The following is a 13,003-nucleotide window of genomic DNA, read 5'->3' on the forward strand; positions in this document are numbered from 1 at the left end:
GGAGTTCATTGAATCATTTTACCCGCATCATAGGGCTAGACAAAGCCCAGTTGCCTGGAGTAATGGGAAAGTACAAGATGAGGAGGCTTCAAGGACGCTGTCTGAAGGCACAGGCTCTGCAGCTTCTGTGCCACTTTGTGGCTGGGCGCTCACCTGGCTGGGACCCAGCATGCTGGGACCTCCCAGGGGGCCCCGGGGGGGGGTGTCATTTCCTGCTCCCTGCCTTTGACTTGGTTCTTGAGATTCTGAGACCCACGATGCTTAGTAAGGATCTGAATCCACCCCCAGGGTGACCCAAGGCTCCAGGGGCCAAGGAATAATTCCTGTGAATGCCTTGGTACACAAGTATTATGTTGGGCTGTGTTGTGTGTGACAGTGGTCCTGCCCTTAAGATGCCTACTGTATTGTTGGAGAGACAGGGTTCATGCAGAAAATACTGCCGGAATACTTGTGTACTGAGCCAGGCAATAGTGATCATGGAAGTAAGAGCCACCATTCATTCATTGCTTTACTGTGTCCTAGGTCCTTTAAATATGTTCCCTTTCTTCGTACTCATAACCTGCTCTCAGAGGATCAGCCAACAGGGCCTGTTCACTCTGTCCATGTAATAATTTTCCTAAGCAGGGTGCAGGTTGTACTTCAAGGGGCCAGCTTTGATTGGGTTCCAGCATCCCTGCCAAAAACTAAATGAGAGGCTCCAACACATCCCTCTGTTTCCTTGTACCTCCTCCTACATCCCCACAGCTCCATCCTGCATGGGCCAGTCACCCACCACACCCAGCAGGTAGAGGATGCTCAACAAGATCTTCAGACCCCCACCAGTGTTCATTCAAGCAGAGGGCTCACCTGGGCATCAGGGGGGGTACTTGGTGATGGATGGTCCCCTCCCTCGTTTGTCTGGACCCTGGTTTGCAGAGCCTGGTTGCTGAAGCAGGGATAGCAGTTTGCGGTATGGCCCAGCAGGTGGACTTTTAATGGTTCTCCAGGTGATTCTGATGCACACCCAAGTGAAAGAAGCATGGGTCCAGGCTCTCAAAGCTGCCTGCATGTCAGAATTACCTGAGAACTGTTTTGTGGGGTTTTAGAAAATTATTATCATTTTTTAAAGATTTTATTTATTTATCATGAGAGACACACAGAGAGAGGCAGAGACAGAGGCAGAGGGAGAAGCAGGCTCCCGGCAGGGAACCTGATGTGGGAATTGATCCCAGGACCCGAGATCACGCCCTGTGCTGAAGGCAGTTGTTCAACCACTGAGCCACCCAGGCGTCCCAGAAAATTATTATTATTAACTCAACTTTAAAATAAAATAAAATAAACCTCACTTTTTAAAATAGTTTTAGACTTAACAGATATATTGGGAAGACAATATAGAGAGTTTCTCTATATGCCACACTCAGCTCCCTCCTCTTATTAACATCTTATATTAGTATGGTGCATTTGCTATGGTTGATGAACCAGTAATGATACGTTGTCATTAACAAAGTCCTTACTTTATTGAAGTTTCCTTAGATTTTGCCTTAATGTCTGTTCTGGGATCCTACCCAGGATCTCACATTGCAATGCGTGGTCGTGTCTCCTTAGGCTCCTCTGGGCTGTGACAGATCATCCTGGTTTTTGATGACCTTGATAGTTTTGAAGTGCACTGATGAATTATTTTGTAGAGTGCTCCTTGATTTGGGTTTGTTCAGTCTTTTTCTCATGCCTACACTGGGGTTGTAGGTTTTTGGGAGGAAGACCACACATGGTGTTGGGGGCACACACCATCACTGTGACTCATCGCTGTTGATGCTGGTCTCCGTCACCTGGCTGCAGGAGCTTTGGCTTCTCCGTCTACCCCAGCCAGGTTTCTCCACTGTCCAGTTACACCCCTGTCCCCCGACCCTCTACATGCTGTGCCATGGGGAAGGAAGTCACCGGGCACAGCCCACATTTAACAAGTGGGGACACTTACGCTTCACCTCCCTGTGGGCAGAGAATCTACATAAACTGTTTGGAATCCTGCATGGGAGATTTGTCTCTTCTCCCCCTTCATTTATTAATTTGATCATTTACTGACATCAGTATGGACTCACAGGTATTGATTTTTGCTTTCAGTTATAATGCAATTCTCAGTTCCCCAAATTTTTCAACCTTTGGCCATTGAGAGTGCTTTCAGTTGGCTCCTCTGTCCTTTTGACATGTCTCTTCACTGAGGAGGTTATTTTTTTATTTTTAATTTTTTTACTACTTCCTTCCTTTCCACCACTACAAGCTTATCCTGTGTGTTTCCTGCCCCAAGCCTGGAATCCGCCATTTCTTCAGGGAATCCTGGTTCCTTTAACTGAGAATGGTATCAGACACCAACATCTGGGCCCTCGGTGTGCTTGCTCCTATTGGGGTGTCAATGGTTCTGGGCCCTCTCAGCTAACAGAGTGAGGAAATACATGTGTGTATACTGTCCTGCATCCACATATGTAACTGTAATTATGTCTGAATGTAACTGTATCTGCATTCAGCTAAACATGAGTTCATACTGATGCCTTCCACACTGAATCTACTGCTACCCAGATCATTCTAGCCTCCCACCCATGCTCATCTGTAAACTCCCACTCCAGTGGCGAGAAGCATTGCTCCTGTCATCCTCCTGTCTGTTTACTTACCCATTCAGCTGTGGCACCCATGGTTGATACCATGAGTAATGGTGTCAGAATTCTGAACTCTCACCCAACTCCATGGGAATCGGCTTTGCCAACTGGAGCACGCTGTTTCTCTATGAGCTATTTCGTCTTTAGTTTTACAGATTCTAGTCATTCCTAGAGTTTCTGAGGTTGTGAGGTCCTCCCACCCCCTTCCGTGAGGTCTTTGCATGCATTTGTCATACAGTTTGACTCTTTGATCACATTCTGTGTGCCATCTTTGGATCCCCCCAGTCTCCTAAGTTTATTTAATTTTAAATTGCATACTTTAAGCTTCATTGTCTGTGCTGCATAGTTCTTTGGGTTTTGACCAATGCTTCATGTCCCACCTTCACCATCGTGGTATCCCATAGAGTAGTTTCACTGCCCTCAGAAATCCCCTGTGTTTCACCTACTCCACCTCCTCTAATTCCACCTGATACCTGGCAACCACTGATCTTTTGATTGATTCTAAGCTCTTGTCTTTTCTAGAATGTCATGTAATTGGAATTGTGCAGTGCATAGTCTTTCACACAGGCCTCTTTCACTTAGCAATATGCATCTAAGATTCATTTGCATACTTTTGTGGCTTGATAACTAATTTCTTTTTATTGCTGAATAATATTCCATTGTACAAATGTACCAGTTTGTTTATTCAGTTGCCTCTTAAAAGACATTTTGGTTGCTTCCAGTTTTTGGTGATTATGAATACAGCTGCAGTGTTTTGGTTTGTTTCGTCTTGTGGCCATCAGTTTTCAAAGTAGTGGTTTCCTTGCTGCTAAAGTCGTATGAACAGAGGCGGAGGTTCATGGGTAGATGTGTGGGCGGGGGATCAAGGATCATCTGGGGCCCTGCACAGAGAACTCTCTCTGTCCTAGTTCAGGTTTGGAGATGAAGCAGTTTGTCCCTGGGCCCTTCACCCAAGAACAGAAGGTGTGTGAGGGTCCCAGCCATATCCAATCTGAACGTCCTGTGATCACCCTCTTGTGGGATTGTCCCTATGTCAGTTTCTCACTTTGGTTATCTGATTTTGGAAGGCTCTGCTCTGACCAACGGGGGATTAAACCTGCACAGCCCCGTGAAGAGGAAGCTGGAAGCAGAGAAGGACTATGTCTTTGACAAGAGGCTCAGGTACAGCGTCCGCCAGAATGAAAGCAACTGTAGGTTTCGGGACATTGTCGTGCGGAAGGAAGAGGGGTTCACACACATCCTGCTGTCCAGCCAGACCTCGGACAACAACGCGCTGACCCCCGAGGTGAGACACAGGGACCGGAGGGGAGGGTCAGGCTGGAGAGGGCTTCTCATGCAGAGTGGGGCACCAGCTTCCTCTTTGTTCCATCGGGGAGCCGATGACAAAAGCCAGCAATGCACATGCAGACTTGACTGTAGGACACAGTGTGCTAATCACTTTATATACATTATCTATTTGATCTTTGTGACCAGGTAATGATACTATCCCATTTTACAGATGAAGACCTTGGTAAATGGAGAGATTCAGAAAACCGATCAGTGTCCCAGAATTAGTCAGAGGGCAGCCCTGGAATCCAAACACCATATCTTGGGCTTGTCTAAGCATGTCAAATTTCTTTGCTTTGGATGAAATCATACTCACTCAGCTCAGTTACTTTTTTTTTTTTTCAATTGAGATATAATTCACATACCATACATTTCACCCTTTTAACATGTACTTTTTTTAGTATATTCACAAGGGCACAGAACCATCACCATGATCTAGTTCTAGCACATTTCCATCACCCCCAAAGGAAACCCCATGCCCATTAGCATCGCCTCCCCATCCTCCCTTGCCAAGTCCCTGGCAACAATGGATCTACTTTCTTTCTCTACAGATTTGCCTATTCCAGACGTTTCATATTAATGGAAGTGTATAGTATGTGGTCTTCTGTGACTGGCTTCTTCCACTGAACATGATGTTTTCGAGGTTTATCCCTGGGTAGCACACGTCATTGCTCCCTTCGTTTCCTTTGTGTGGATGTGCCATATTCTGTCCATCAGTTGTTCAGTGATGGGCATTTATATTGGCTCCATTTTTGACTACTGTGTTAGGACTAATATTTGTGTACAAGTTTCCATGTGAATGTGCTTTCAGTGCTCTCAGATATATTCCTCCTTGCAGAACTGCTGGGTTGTATGGTAACTCTGAAATTATTTCACTTTCTGAGGAACTGCCAGACTGTGTTTCACATGCTGTTTTCCATTTCCACTGGCTGTGTACAGGGGCTTTAGTCTTTCTGCATCCTTGTCGACACTTGTTATTGTCTGTTCTTATCGTAGCTGGTGGAGCAGGTGTGAGGTGGTATTTCACCGTCATTTTAATGTGCATTTTCCTGATGACTAATGATGTTGGGCATCTTTTCGTGAGCTTATTGGCTATCTGTCTGTCTTCTTTGGAGAATTGTCTATTCACATCTTTTGCCTAATCTTAAAATTGTTTTTAATTGTTGAGTTTTAAGACTTCTATATCAGATATATGATTTGAAAATATGCTCTCAAATGAGTGGGAAATGTCTGAGGGTGACAGCATGAGAGACTCCTAACTCTGGGAAAGGAACAAGAGGTAGTGAAAGGGGAGGTGGGGGGAGATGGGGTGACTGGGTGACGGGCACTGAGGAGGGCACTTGACGGGATGAGCACTGGGTGTTATGCTATATGTTGGCAAATTGAACTCCCATAAAAAAATACACACACACAGAAAAGAAAGAAAATATGCTCTCATTCTGTGGCTTGCTACTTTCTTGATAGTGTCCTTGGATGTATGACGTTTAAAATTTTGATGAAGTCTGTTTTACATGTTTTTTCTACCTTACCTTTTTAATGCTAATCATGCTTATATTTTAGGTGAACAGAATGGGGAGACAGTGAATACTCACTGCCGTTACATAGCACCATTTAAGATCTGGGGTACTGAGGGGGAACAGTGAAGAACCGATTAATATTTTTTAAGAGATTCTCGATGGTGCAAATGTGGGAAAAGACTCATCCAAGAAGCCCTCTCCAACTAGACCACCCTGCCACAGGAGGGGGTAAATGGCGAAAACCATGACAGCACCAGCTACCAGCAGCTCTTTGTGCTTTGTATTTGTTGTTTTTCCCATTTCTTCTCCCAGGACCTTTCTGATGTAGAATTCTTATGGTCCACCTCTTATGAACAAGATAACACAGATTTAGAGAATTTAGGCCTAGAGTCTTGTAAGCTTCAGGGTGCAGGACCCTTGCCACTTGTGCCTGCCATATTGTTTCTCACAGTCAGCCCAGCACCTGGCCCATTGAAGACAGCAAAGTCCACACTTCCCCTTCCCTGTCCTGTGATATCTTGTCCTGTGATATCTGATTTCATAGTAGTAATGAAGACACAGAGGCTTAACCACAGGAGTGGGTTAACCACAGTGACACAATTAAGGAGTGGCCATTCACCCTGACTGGGCTTGGTAGGGTGGTCTGACATGGCCCAGTGTATCCAGTATGCTCCGGGAGGCCCAGCAAGTGGGGTGGGGCAGGAGGTACTGTGTCCTGGGACTTGTAATCACATGTCTTATCATTGTGACTTACATAAACTGTAGTTCCCTCAAGGGACTGTGGGTGTGGCAGTCAGGAATGATCACCATAAGGGAAGAGATGTAGCTAAAGCCTTTGCAGTTTGTGATCATCTTCTGCCCCCTGGTTTACCATAAAGGTTGCCCTTCACATTTTTATACACCTGGAAGCCTTGTTAGTTTAAGCTCGTCATGAAACATCCTCATGAAGTAATGATTCTTAGATTTTTCCTACTTCACTACTTTTTAAAAGCATGTTTTTAAAAGGCACAGCATTTTCCTTCAATAAATCGAATGAATATGGAGTTCATCTTGTCTCTTTGGAGCAGCTTTATGTGTTAACCATTGCCTACTCACCACGGAAGATGTGTGCCTCCAGCTGATGTCATCAGGTGCACAGGTTCTCAGCTCCTGAGATGTAGACTTGGTTAATTAGGGGTTCCATTCCTAATTGGTGCCTGTTGGTAACAGAATGGGAGGAAAATGGAAAAAAACACTGATCTGGTGTTTTTAGCTATCTCAACAACCAAAGCAGATTGACTATCTAGATAAGCTGGCCAACTGGGTAAAGTAGCCCTGAAAGAAAGACTCCAGAGAAGTGAAAAGATGGTGGTACCAGAGGAATATAGATTTTGTCGTCTAGTAGACTATATTCCACTCTCCAGGCCTCTACTAGCTTGCCTTGGGAAGTCACCTTATCTCTTTGAGCTTCTTCATTTATAGAAGTTATAGGATACCTTGCTTGTGGGATTAGAGATGATGTCTGCAAAGAGGCTCACAAAATGCCTGGTACATAGAAAGCATTCTGTAAATGTTCCCGTCATTGTTAAGATGAAGCAGAGGTGATTTAATGGCCTCCAGCAGACCCAGCCTTACTTATTCATGGAGCACCTGGGACGAGGCCACCCTGCATAGCATAATTGGATTTCCTTTTCTAGTTGTATATGGGACATTGGCTGGATTGGCCTCATGGGCAGAAATTCATACATTTCTGGGTGTGTTAACTAGATTCTGAGGCTAGCGGGTGTGTTGTAATATAGCTCCTGTCTGGAATATAGCAAAGAACCAGGAAAATAATGAAAATGCCCCTTTAGGAAAGAACCAGCAAAATAGATTGCCCAAAATGTTGGTGATTAAAAGCCCATCTACTCCCCCATTAGGAAAAGACCCCAAGCCCTCTCAACTCCCAGTTTATTGCAGTGCTCCCAGTCTAACCAGGCTATACCACCACTGTCCACAGGAGCACAGCAGACATGGGAGAGTCATACCTCATACCCTCTTGATCACACCCACCATACACACCCAAACCCCAAGGCCTATTAACTTTAATCCTTGAATGGCCCACTAATAGGCTTTCTTCTCTCTGTTTCCATCATGACCATTATATACTGTCTGGACTGTTGTAATAACCTACTAACAAGCATGCTCTTTCATGTTTCCTATCCTGTAATCCATTCTCCTCAAGGTGGGCAGAGTAATTTGCCAGGAATGCAAATCTGATCAAGTCACCCCTTCTACACACATGCACACACACACACACACACACATGCGCACATACTTCAGATACAACAGTGATTCCCATTTGCTTTAAGAATCAAAACTGTTCATGAGGCAAATGAGGCTGTTGTGTTCTGAGCTGCCCACTGCTGTAAACCTCCCTGCTTCATACTACACATCCCCCTTCTCTCCTTTTTTTTTTTTAAGATTTATTTATTTATTTATGATAGACAGAGAGAGAGAGAGAGAGAGAGAGAGGCGCAGAGACACAGGAGGAGAGAAGCAGGCTCCATGCCAGGAGCCTGATGTGGGACTCGATCCCGGGACTCCAGGATCACACCCTGGGCCAAAGGCAGGAGCTAAACTGCTGAGCCACCCAAGGATCCCCTCCCCCTTCTCTCCTGCACTCCAACCAGCCTAGCTTTCTTACATGCTCACACCTGCCCCAGGGCCTTTACGTATACCTGTACTTCTGACTGAAACAACCTTCCCTTCCTCCTTGTCTAGTGGCCTTGTACTCCATTCAGGTCTCAGCTCAATCACTACATCCATGGGATACCCTCCTCACTGCCCATCCCCCAGCCCCCTCCCAGGTTACATCTGCCTCTCCTCTCAGGAGCTTTCCCAGCATTATGCACCCCTCCCTTCTGGAACTTGTTATGGTTGTTAATGTACATGTATTTTTGTGATAATTTGTTAAATGTCTGGTTCCCTCCATTACACTGTAAACTTCTTGAGGAGGTAAATACTGTGCAACTCCTTCAATTCAATAAACATACATTAAATATTTTTATGTGTGAGATTCTGGACTAGGTGTTACAAGGGCTATACAGATGAGTAGAAGACTATTTTAGCTTTTAAGGAATTGTATTAGTTATCTATTATTGTATAACAAATTGTGCTAAGCTTAGCATCTTAAAACAATGAACGTTATCTCACAGTTTCTGTGGGTCAAGAATCCTGGTATGGCTCAGTTAGATGCTTCTGGCTCAGGGTCTCTCAAAGCCTGTAGTCAAGGCATGGTTGTCTGCAGCTATAGTCTCTACTGAAGGCTCAGTGGAAGAGGATCCACTTCCATGCTCACCCAGGCAGCTGCTGGCAGGTCCTCACTGGCCAGAGATATCAGTCCCCTGCCATGTGGCTGTTCTGTATGTGCTCTTCTGGACATGGTAGCTTGCTTCCCCAGACTGGGAGCTCTGAGGGGGAGACAGAGCAAAGGAGGACAGCCATGTCCTTTTGTATGCCAGTCCTCTCTTGAACGGGACATCCTGCCGCTCTTGCTGTACCTTGAGGTGAGATGTGAGTCATGAGGTCTGTCTGCACTCACAAGCATGTGACTACCATGGAAGGGATCATTGAAGGCCATCTTAGAGGCTGCCTATCAGGGATTTAAATCAAGCAGGAGGTAAGGTGAGGCAAAGATGCTCACATTTGACAAGGGGGCTTGTCACAAGTATCATAGCAGGGACATTTGGGGTTTTGGGAGAAGGAAAAGTTTGCGTTTAGTCAGGGATAACTGGGCACACGTTCATGAAGGTGCTTACCAGTGAGATGGGCCCTGGGTGGCTGATTTCAGCAAGGAAAGAGGAAGCAGATAAAGGGACTCTGGTCTACTCCCCCTTTCAACCCACTCCTAGTGAATTTGGTTATCTGGCTCCAACCCATGGAGATCAGAAGGTAGAAGGGGGAGTGTGCAGAAAGTGCAGAAGGTGGCAGGGGGAGTGTGTTTTCTCTAGCAGATGCTGACATCTGGAGCAAGTGGCAGTAGCAAGTGTCTAACAAGAAAGTATTGAGGGCTTCTTAATATGTAGCAGTCCTGGAGCATTTGTTACAGAGGCATTCCCCAGGGGCCTCTGAGGGCACTGGTCTCTTACAGCCTAGTAAGTGGCCAGCAAGAGGTAGTTGCATGGGTGCCGCCGAGGACCCACGGAAGCAAAGAAGCAGTCGTTTTTAGAATGTTTTACTTTAAACAAACCAGTTATATTTTACAATTTGGGGTCCTTCAAGGAGGCAGAAGCATCAGTCCAAATTGGATTATCTATATGAGAAAGGCAAAGGAGAGCTGTAATAACTAGATGTAACAGTCTTTAAATTTAAAAAAATAGTTTGTACTTTTCTCACATGAATGAAACACAAATTTACTTTCCATTTAATTTATAAAGGGGGTGGCTGTTTTGTTTGATTTTGTCTTTACTAATTGACAAGTAATTGTGACCTCAGAGAGGGAGGCCACTCTGAGTCCTGTGTGGAATGGCAGCGCACGTCTTTACAGTGGGGTTTTCTTTTATTTGCCTCTCAGAGAAATAGAGTTCATGGATCATTCAGAGTGTGTCTATTTCTGGAGGCAGATGGATTAAAGGACCCACAAGATAGTGGCCTCTTCGCGTTTTTGATGTTCAAAATGAATCTGTGGCTTATACCCTGTTAGAATGGAAAGTGCCTCTCCCATCCTTACAGAGCACAAGCTGGGAGATTCTCCATTCAAACTGACATCCAGCCCTATCTTTTTTTCCACTAAAATTCACCCATTTATTTAAGTCATCCAACAAGTTTGGAGTGGTAGAAAGAGAAGGGATTTGGGGGGATTACCATGGTTCTGGCTCTTGCTACTGACCTCAGGCGGCTTCACACCAGTTCTCTGAGTCTCCCTTGCATTACCCACAAGATGGGAAAACCATTCCTTACTATGTGGGATTTTCATTTGGAGTAAAATATGTGGAAATTACCTCTTGCAATCTCTGGCACCTCCAAGCACTTAATAAATGTTTTTTTTTTCTTTAAAAAGTATAGTTTTTAAAACATGGCTCCCATAATATTTTCCCATTGTACCCTATGATTATGCCTATTGAAAAATTAACAATCCCTTAAAAGCCTGTTCACTTATTGTCTCCCCAGTTGGACTCTCAGCTCCACCCAGGCAAGTGCATGCCTTGTTTTCTCTTACCATGTCTTTTCTGCACCTATTCACTTACTTTTCCTCCTTCTCTCACTTATGTTGGATTGAGTGATTGAGCTTTCTTTATTTTAGCCCCCTCCCCATTCATTGTAATCCATGTACTTTTAAGAAATTATCCTTAAGTTCTGTACACATAATGAAGCCTCCACGTCATCCTCACCTCTCCAACAAGCCCAGACCTAGAACCTTGGCATGTGGTCATCATTCTTTCTCCATCTGACATGCTGTTACCGCCTGGACTCCAGTTCTACCCTTGTGCAAACCCTCAGCCTCCTTGGTCAAAATCAGTATGATGATTTTATAGTCATTCTTATATTGATTTATCAGCACATTCACCATGTTTCTTTGTTGGCTGTTACCACTTGCATGTCTGTTTTTTTTCTTTCCGAGTATAGTTTTTCTTTCTGAGTGTATCCTTTTTAAATTCTCTCAGTGAGGGTCTAAGAGTGGTAAACATTCTTTTGCTGAAAATGCCTACTTTTTTTTACCCTTGCTTTTGAATGATAGTTTTGCTGGATATGGAATCTGTGTCTGATGGTTGTCTTCTTGGCTTCTTGACAATTTTGTGAGTTCTGATGCCATAGCCCACTTCTCATGTGGTACCTCTGAGCCATGCAAAAGACTTAGTTGAATTAAGGATGAGCAAGAGTATGATTAAATCTGGCCTTCTAGATAAGGCTAACATACCTCCCTTGGGAATGTGCACAGGAATTTCCCCCACACTTTGAGAAGGGCTAAACACACAAATGCTGGAAAAAGATTTGTAGAGATTTACCAGGGATCAGCCGGCTCCAAGCCAGGCTTCCAAGTCTGTAGCCAGTGACCCCACTGCCACCTTCACAGCACTCTGCCTGCTTTGGGGAAGCTGTAGGGGAGCTCTGGTTTTGATGTTTCTTTGCTTAGTCTGGATGTGGCTTGTATGCAGGAGTCTTCCTGCATAGGAGGAGAAGATGCACTCTCCTCTTTCCTCAGGGGTAAGGCCTCTGGCGGGCTTGACATCTGAAAGCCCCCTGGCTTTTAGGCAGACACTTAACATCGCCGCAAATCCATCTCTGCCCACAGATTATGAAGGAGGTCCGGCGAGCGCTGTGCAACGCGGCCACGGACGACAGCAAACTGCTGCTTCTCAGTGCAGTGGGCAGCGTATTCTGCAGTGGCCTAGATTACTCCTACCTAATTGGCCGGTTGTCCAGTGACCGGAGAAAGGAGAGTACCCGGATTGCAGAAGCCATCAGGTGAGCTCTGCTCATGTTTGGACACTTTGGGACCTGCCTCCTCTTGGCAATTGTAGCACATAAAAATATAGGCTGCTCAGTTAGATTTTTTAATTTCAAACGGCAAAGAATTTTTTTATCATAGGTATATCTTGTGCAATGTTTGGGACATACTGATACTAAAATATTATTTGTTTTTTATCTGAAATTGGGATTTAATTGAGCATCCTGTATTTTTCTGCCAAAATTAAGGTGCCTTTGCTCTCTAGGTTAGATCCCACTTTATTCTTTTGATCAAAAAGAGATTTTATTTCTTTATATTAAGCACAGCATCTGGTAATGCCCATGTGTTATCCATGCTACTCCCACTGTCTGTCTGATGGTGAAATCTTTGATTTTCTGGGTGTCCTGTGTCCTGAAGCTGACATGGCTCAGCACTGGAGAGAGGATGGAGGATACCCTGGGCAGCTCTGCATTTGCAGACCCCATGGGGGATGGGGGAGTGCTTCTGCCTCTCTTGTTGCCTTTGTTCCCAACTTCTGTTGGGATCCTGGGGCTGACATCTGATCCCAACAATCAGTATCTCTTTTGGGACCCTGAAGGATAGATATTTCCGTATTATTTATGGATTTATCAGAAGCAATTGAGTGTTATTTTCAACAAGAGCCATCACTCAGCCTCCACCCTGGGAAGGGCTCATGCTTGCTGCTGCACCTTGTCCCAGGCTCAAACAGGAGTCACAGTGTGGTAATGCCACCTGGTCTCTCGGAAAGGAACACTTATCTGTGTGTCTTGGTGCCTCAGGCCTCACAACGAGGGATTTTCTGGGGCTTCCAGGCTCACTGCACTTGGCAGCATTACATGGAGGCTGATTCTCATGCGGCTGTGGGAGCCTTCCAGGAGATACGACGGAGTCTCCAAGAGATCACATGGGGATGCTGCCACAGGTGGAGTTCTACATCCCCTTTTCAGGGTGAAGCATCCAATGAATATGCTCCAAAACACATGTGTGCTTCCTGTTGCAGAATTCTTACCCAAAGAGACAAAATGTCTGAACGCTGTTATTAAAAAAGGCGTCCTGGTTGCATGCGTCCCAAGCTTCCTGGCTATAGACAGCCCTGGCCACAT

At 45.1% G+C, this 13,003-nt stretch overlaps 1 protein-coding gene across 2 annotated transcripts in view; it reads left to right on the forward strand.

Moving 5' to 3' along the window:
• CDYL2 (chromodomain Y like 2) overlaps nucleotides 1–13,003 on the forward strand; it is a 234,434-nt gene that overhangs the window by 202,364 nt on the left and 19,067 nt on the right. For both annotated transcript variants that reach the window (XM_041771776.1, XM_041771777.1), the window contains exons 3-4: nucleotides 3,695–3,912; nucleotides 11,724–11,896. In XM_041771776.1, the coding sequence (XP_041627710.1) occupies nucleotides 3,695–3,912; nucleotides 11,724–11,896 (391 nt within the window). The remainder of the gene's footprint in view (nucleotides 1–3,694; nucleotides 3,913–11,723; nucleotides 11,897–13,003) is intronic.

This window comes from Vulpes lagopus, chromosome 10, assembly GCF_018345385.1.
Source record: "Vulpes lagopus strain Blue_001 chromosome 10, ASM1834538v1, whole genome shotgun sequence".
Classification (NCBI taxonomy): Eukaryota; Metazoa; Chordata; class Mammalia; order Carnivora; family Canidae; genus Vulpes; species Vulpes lagopus.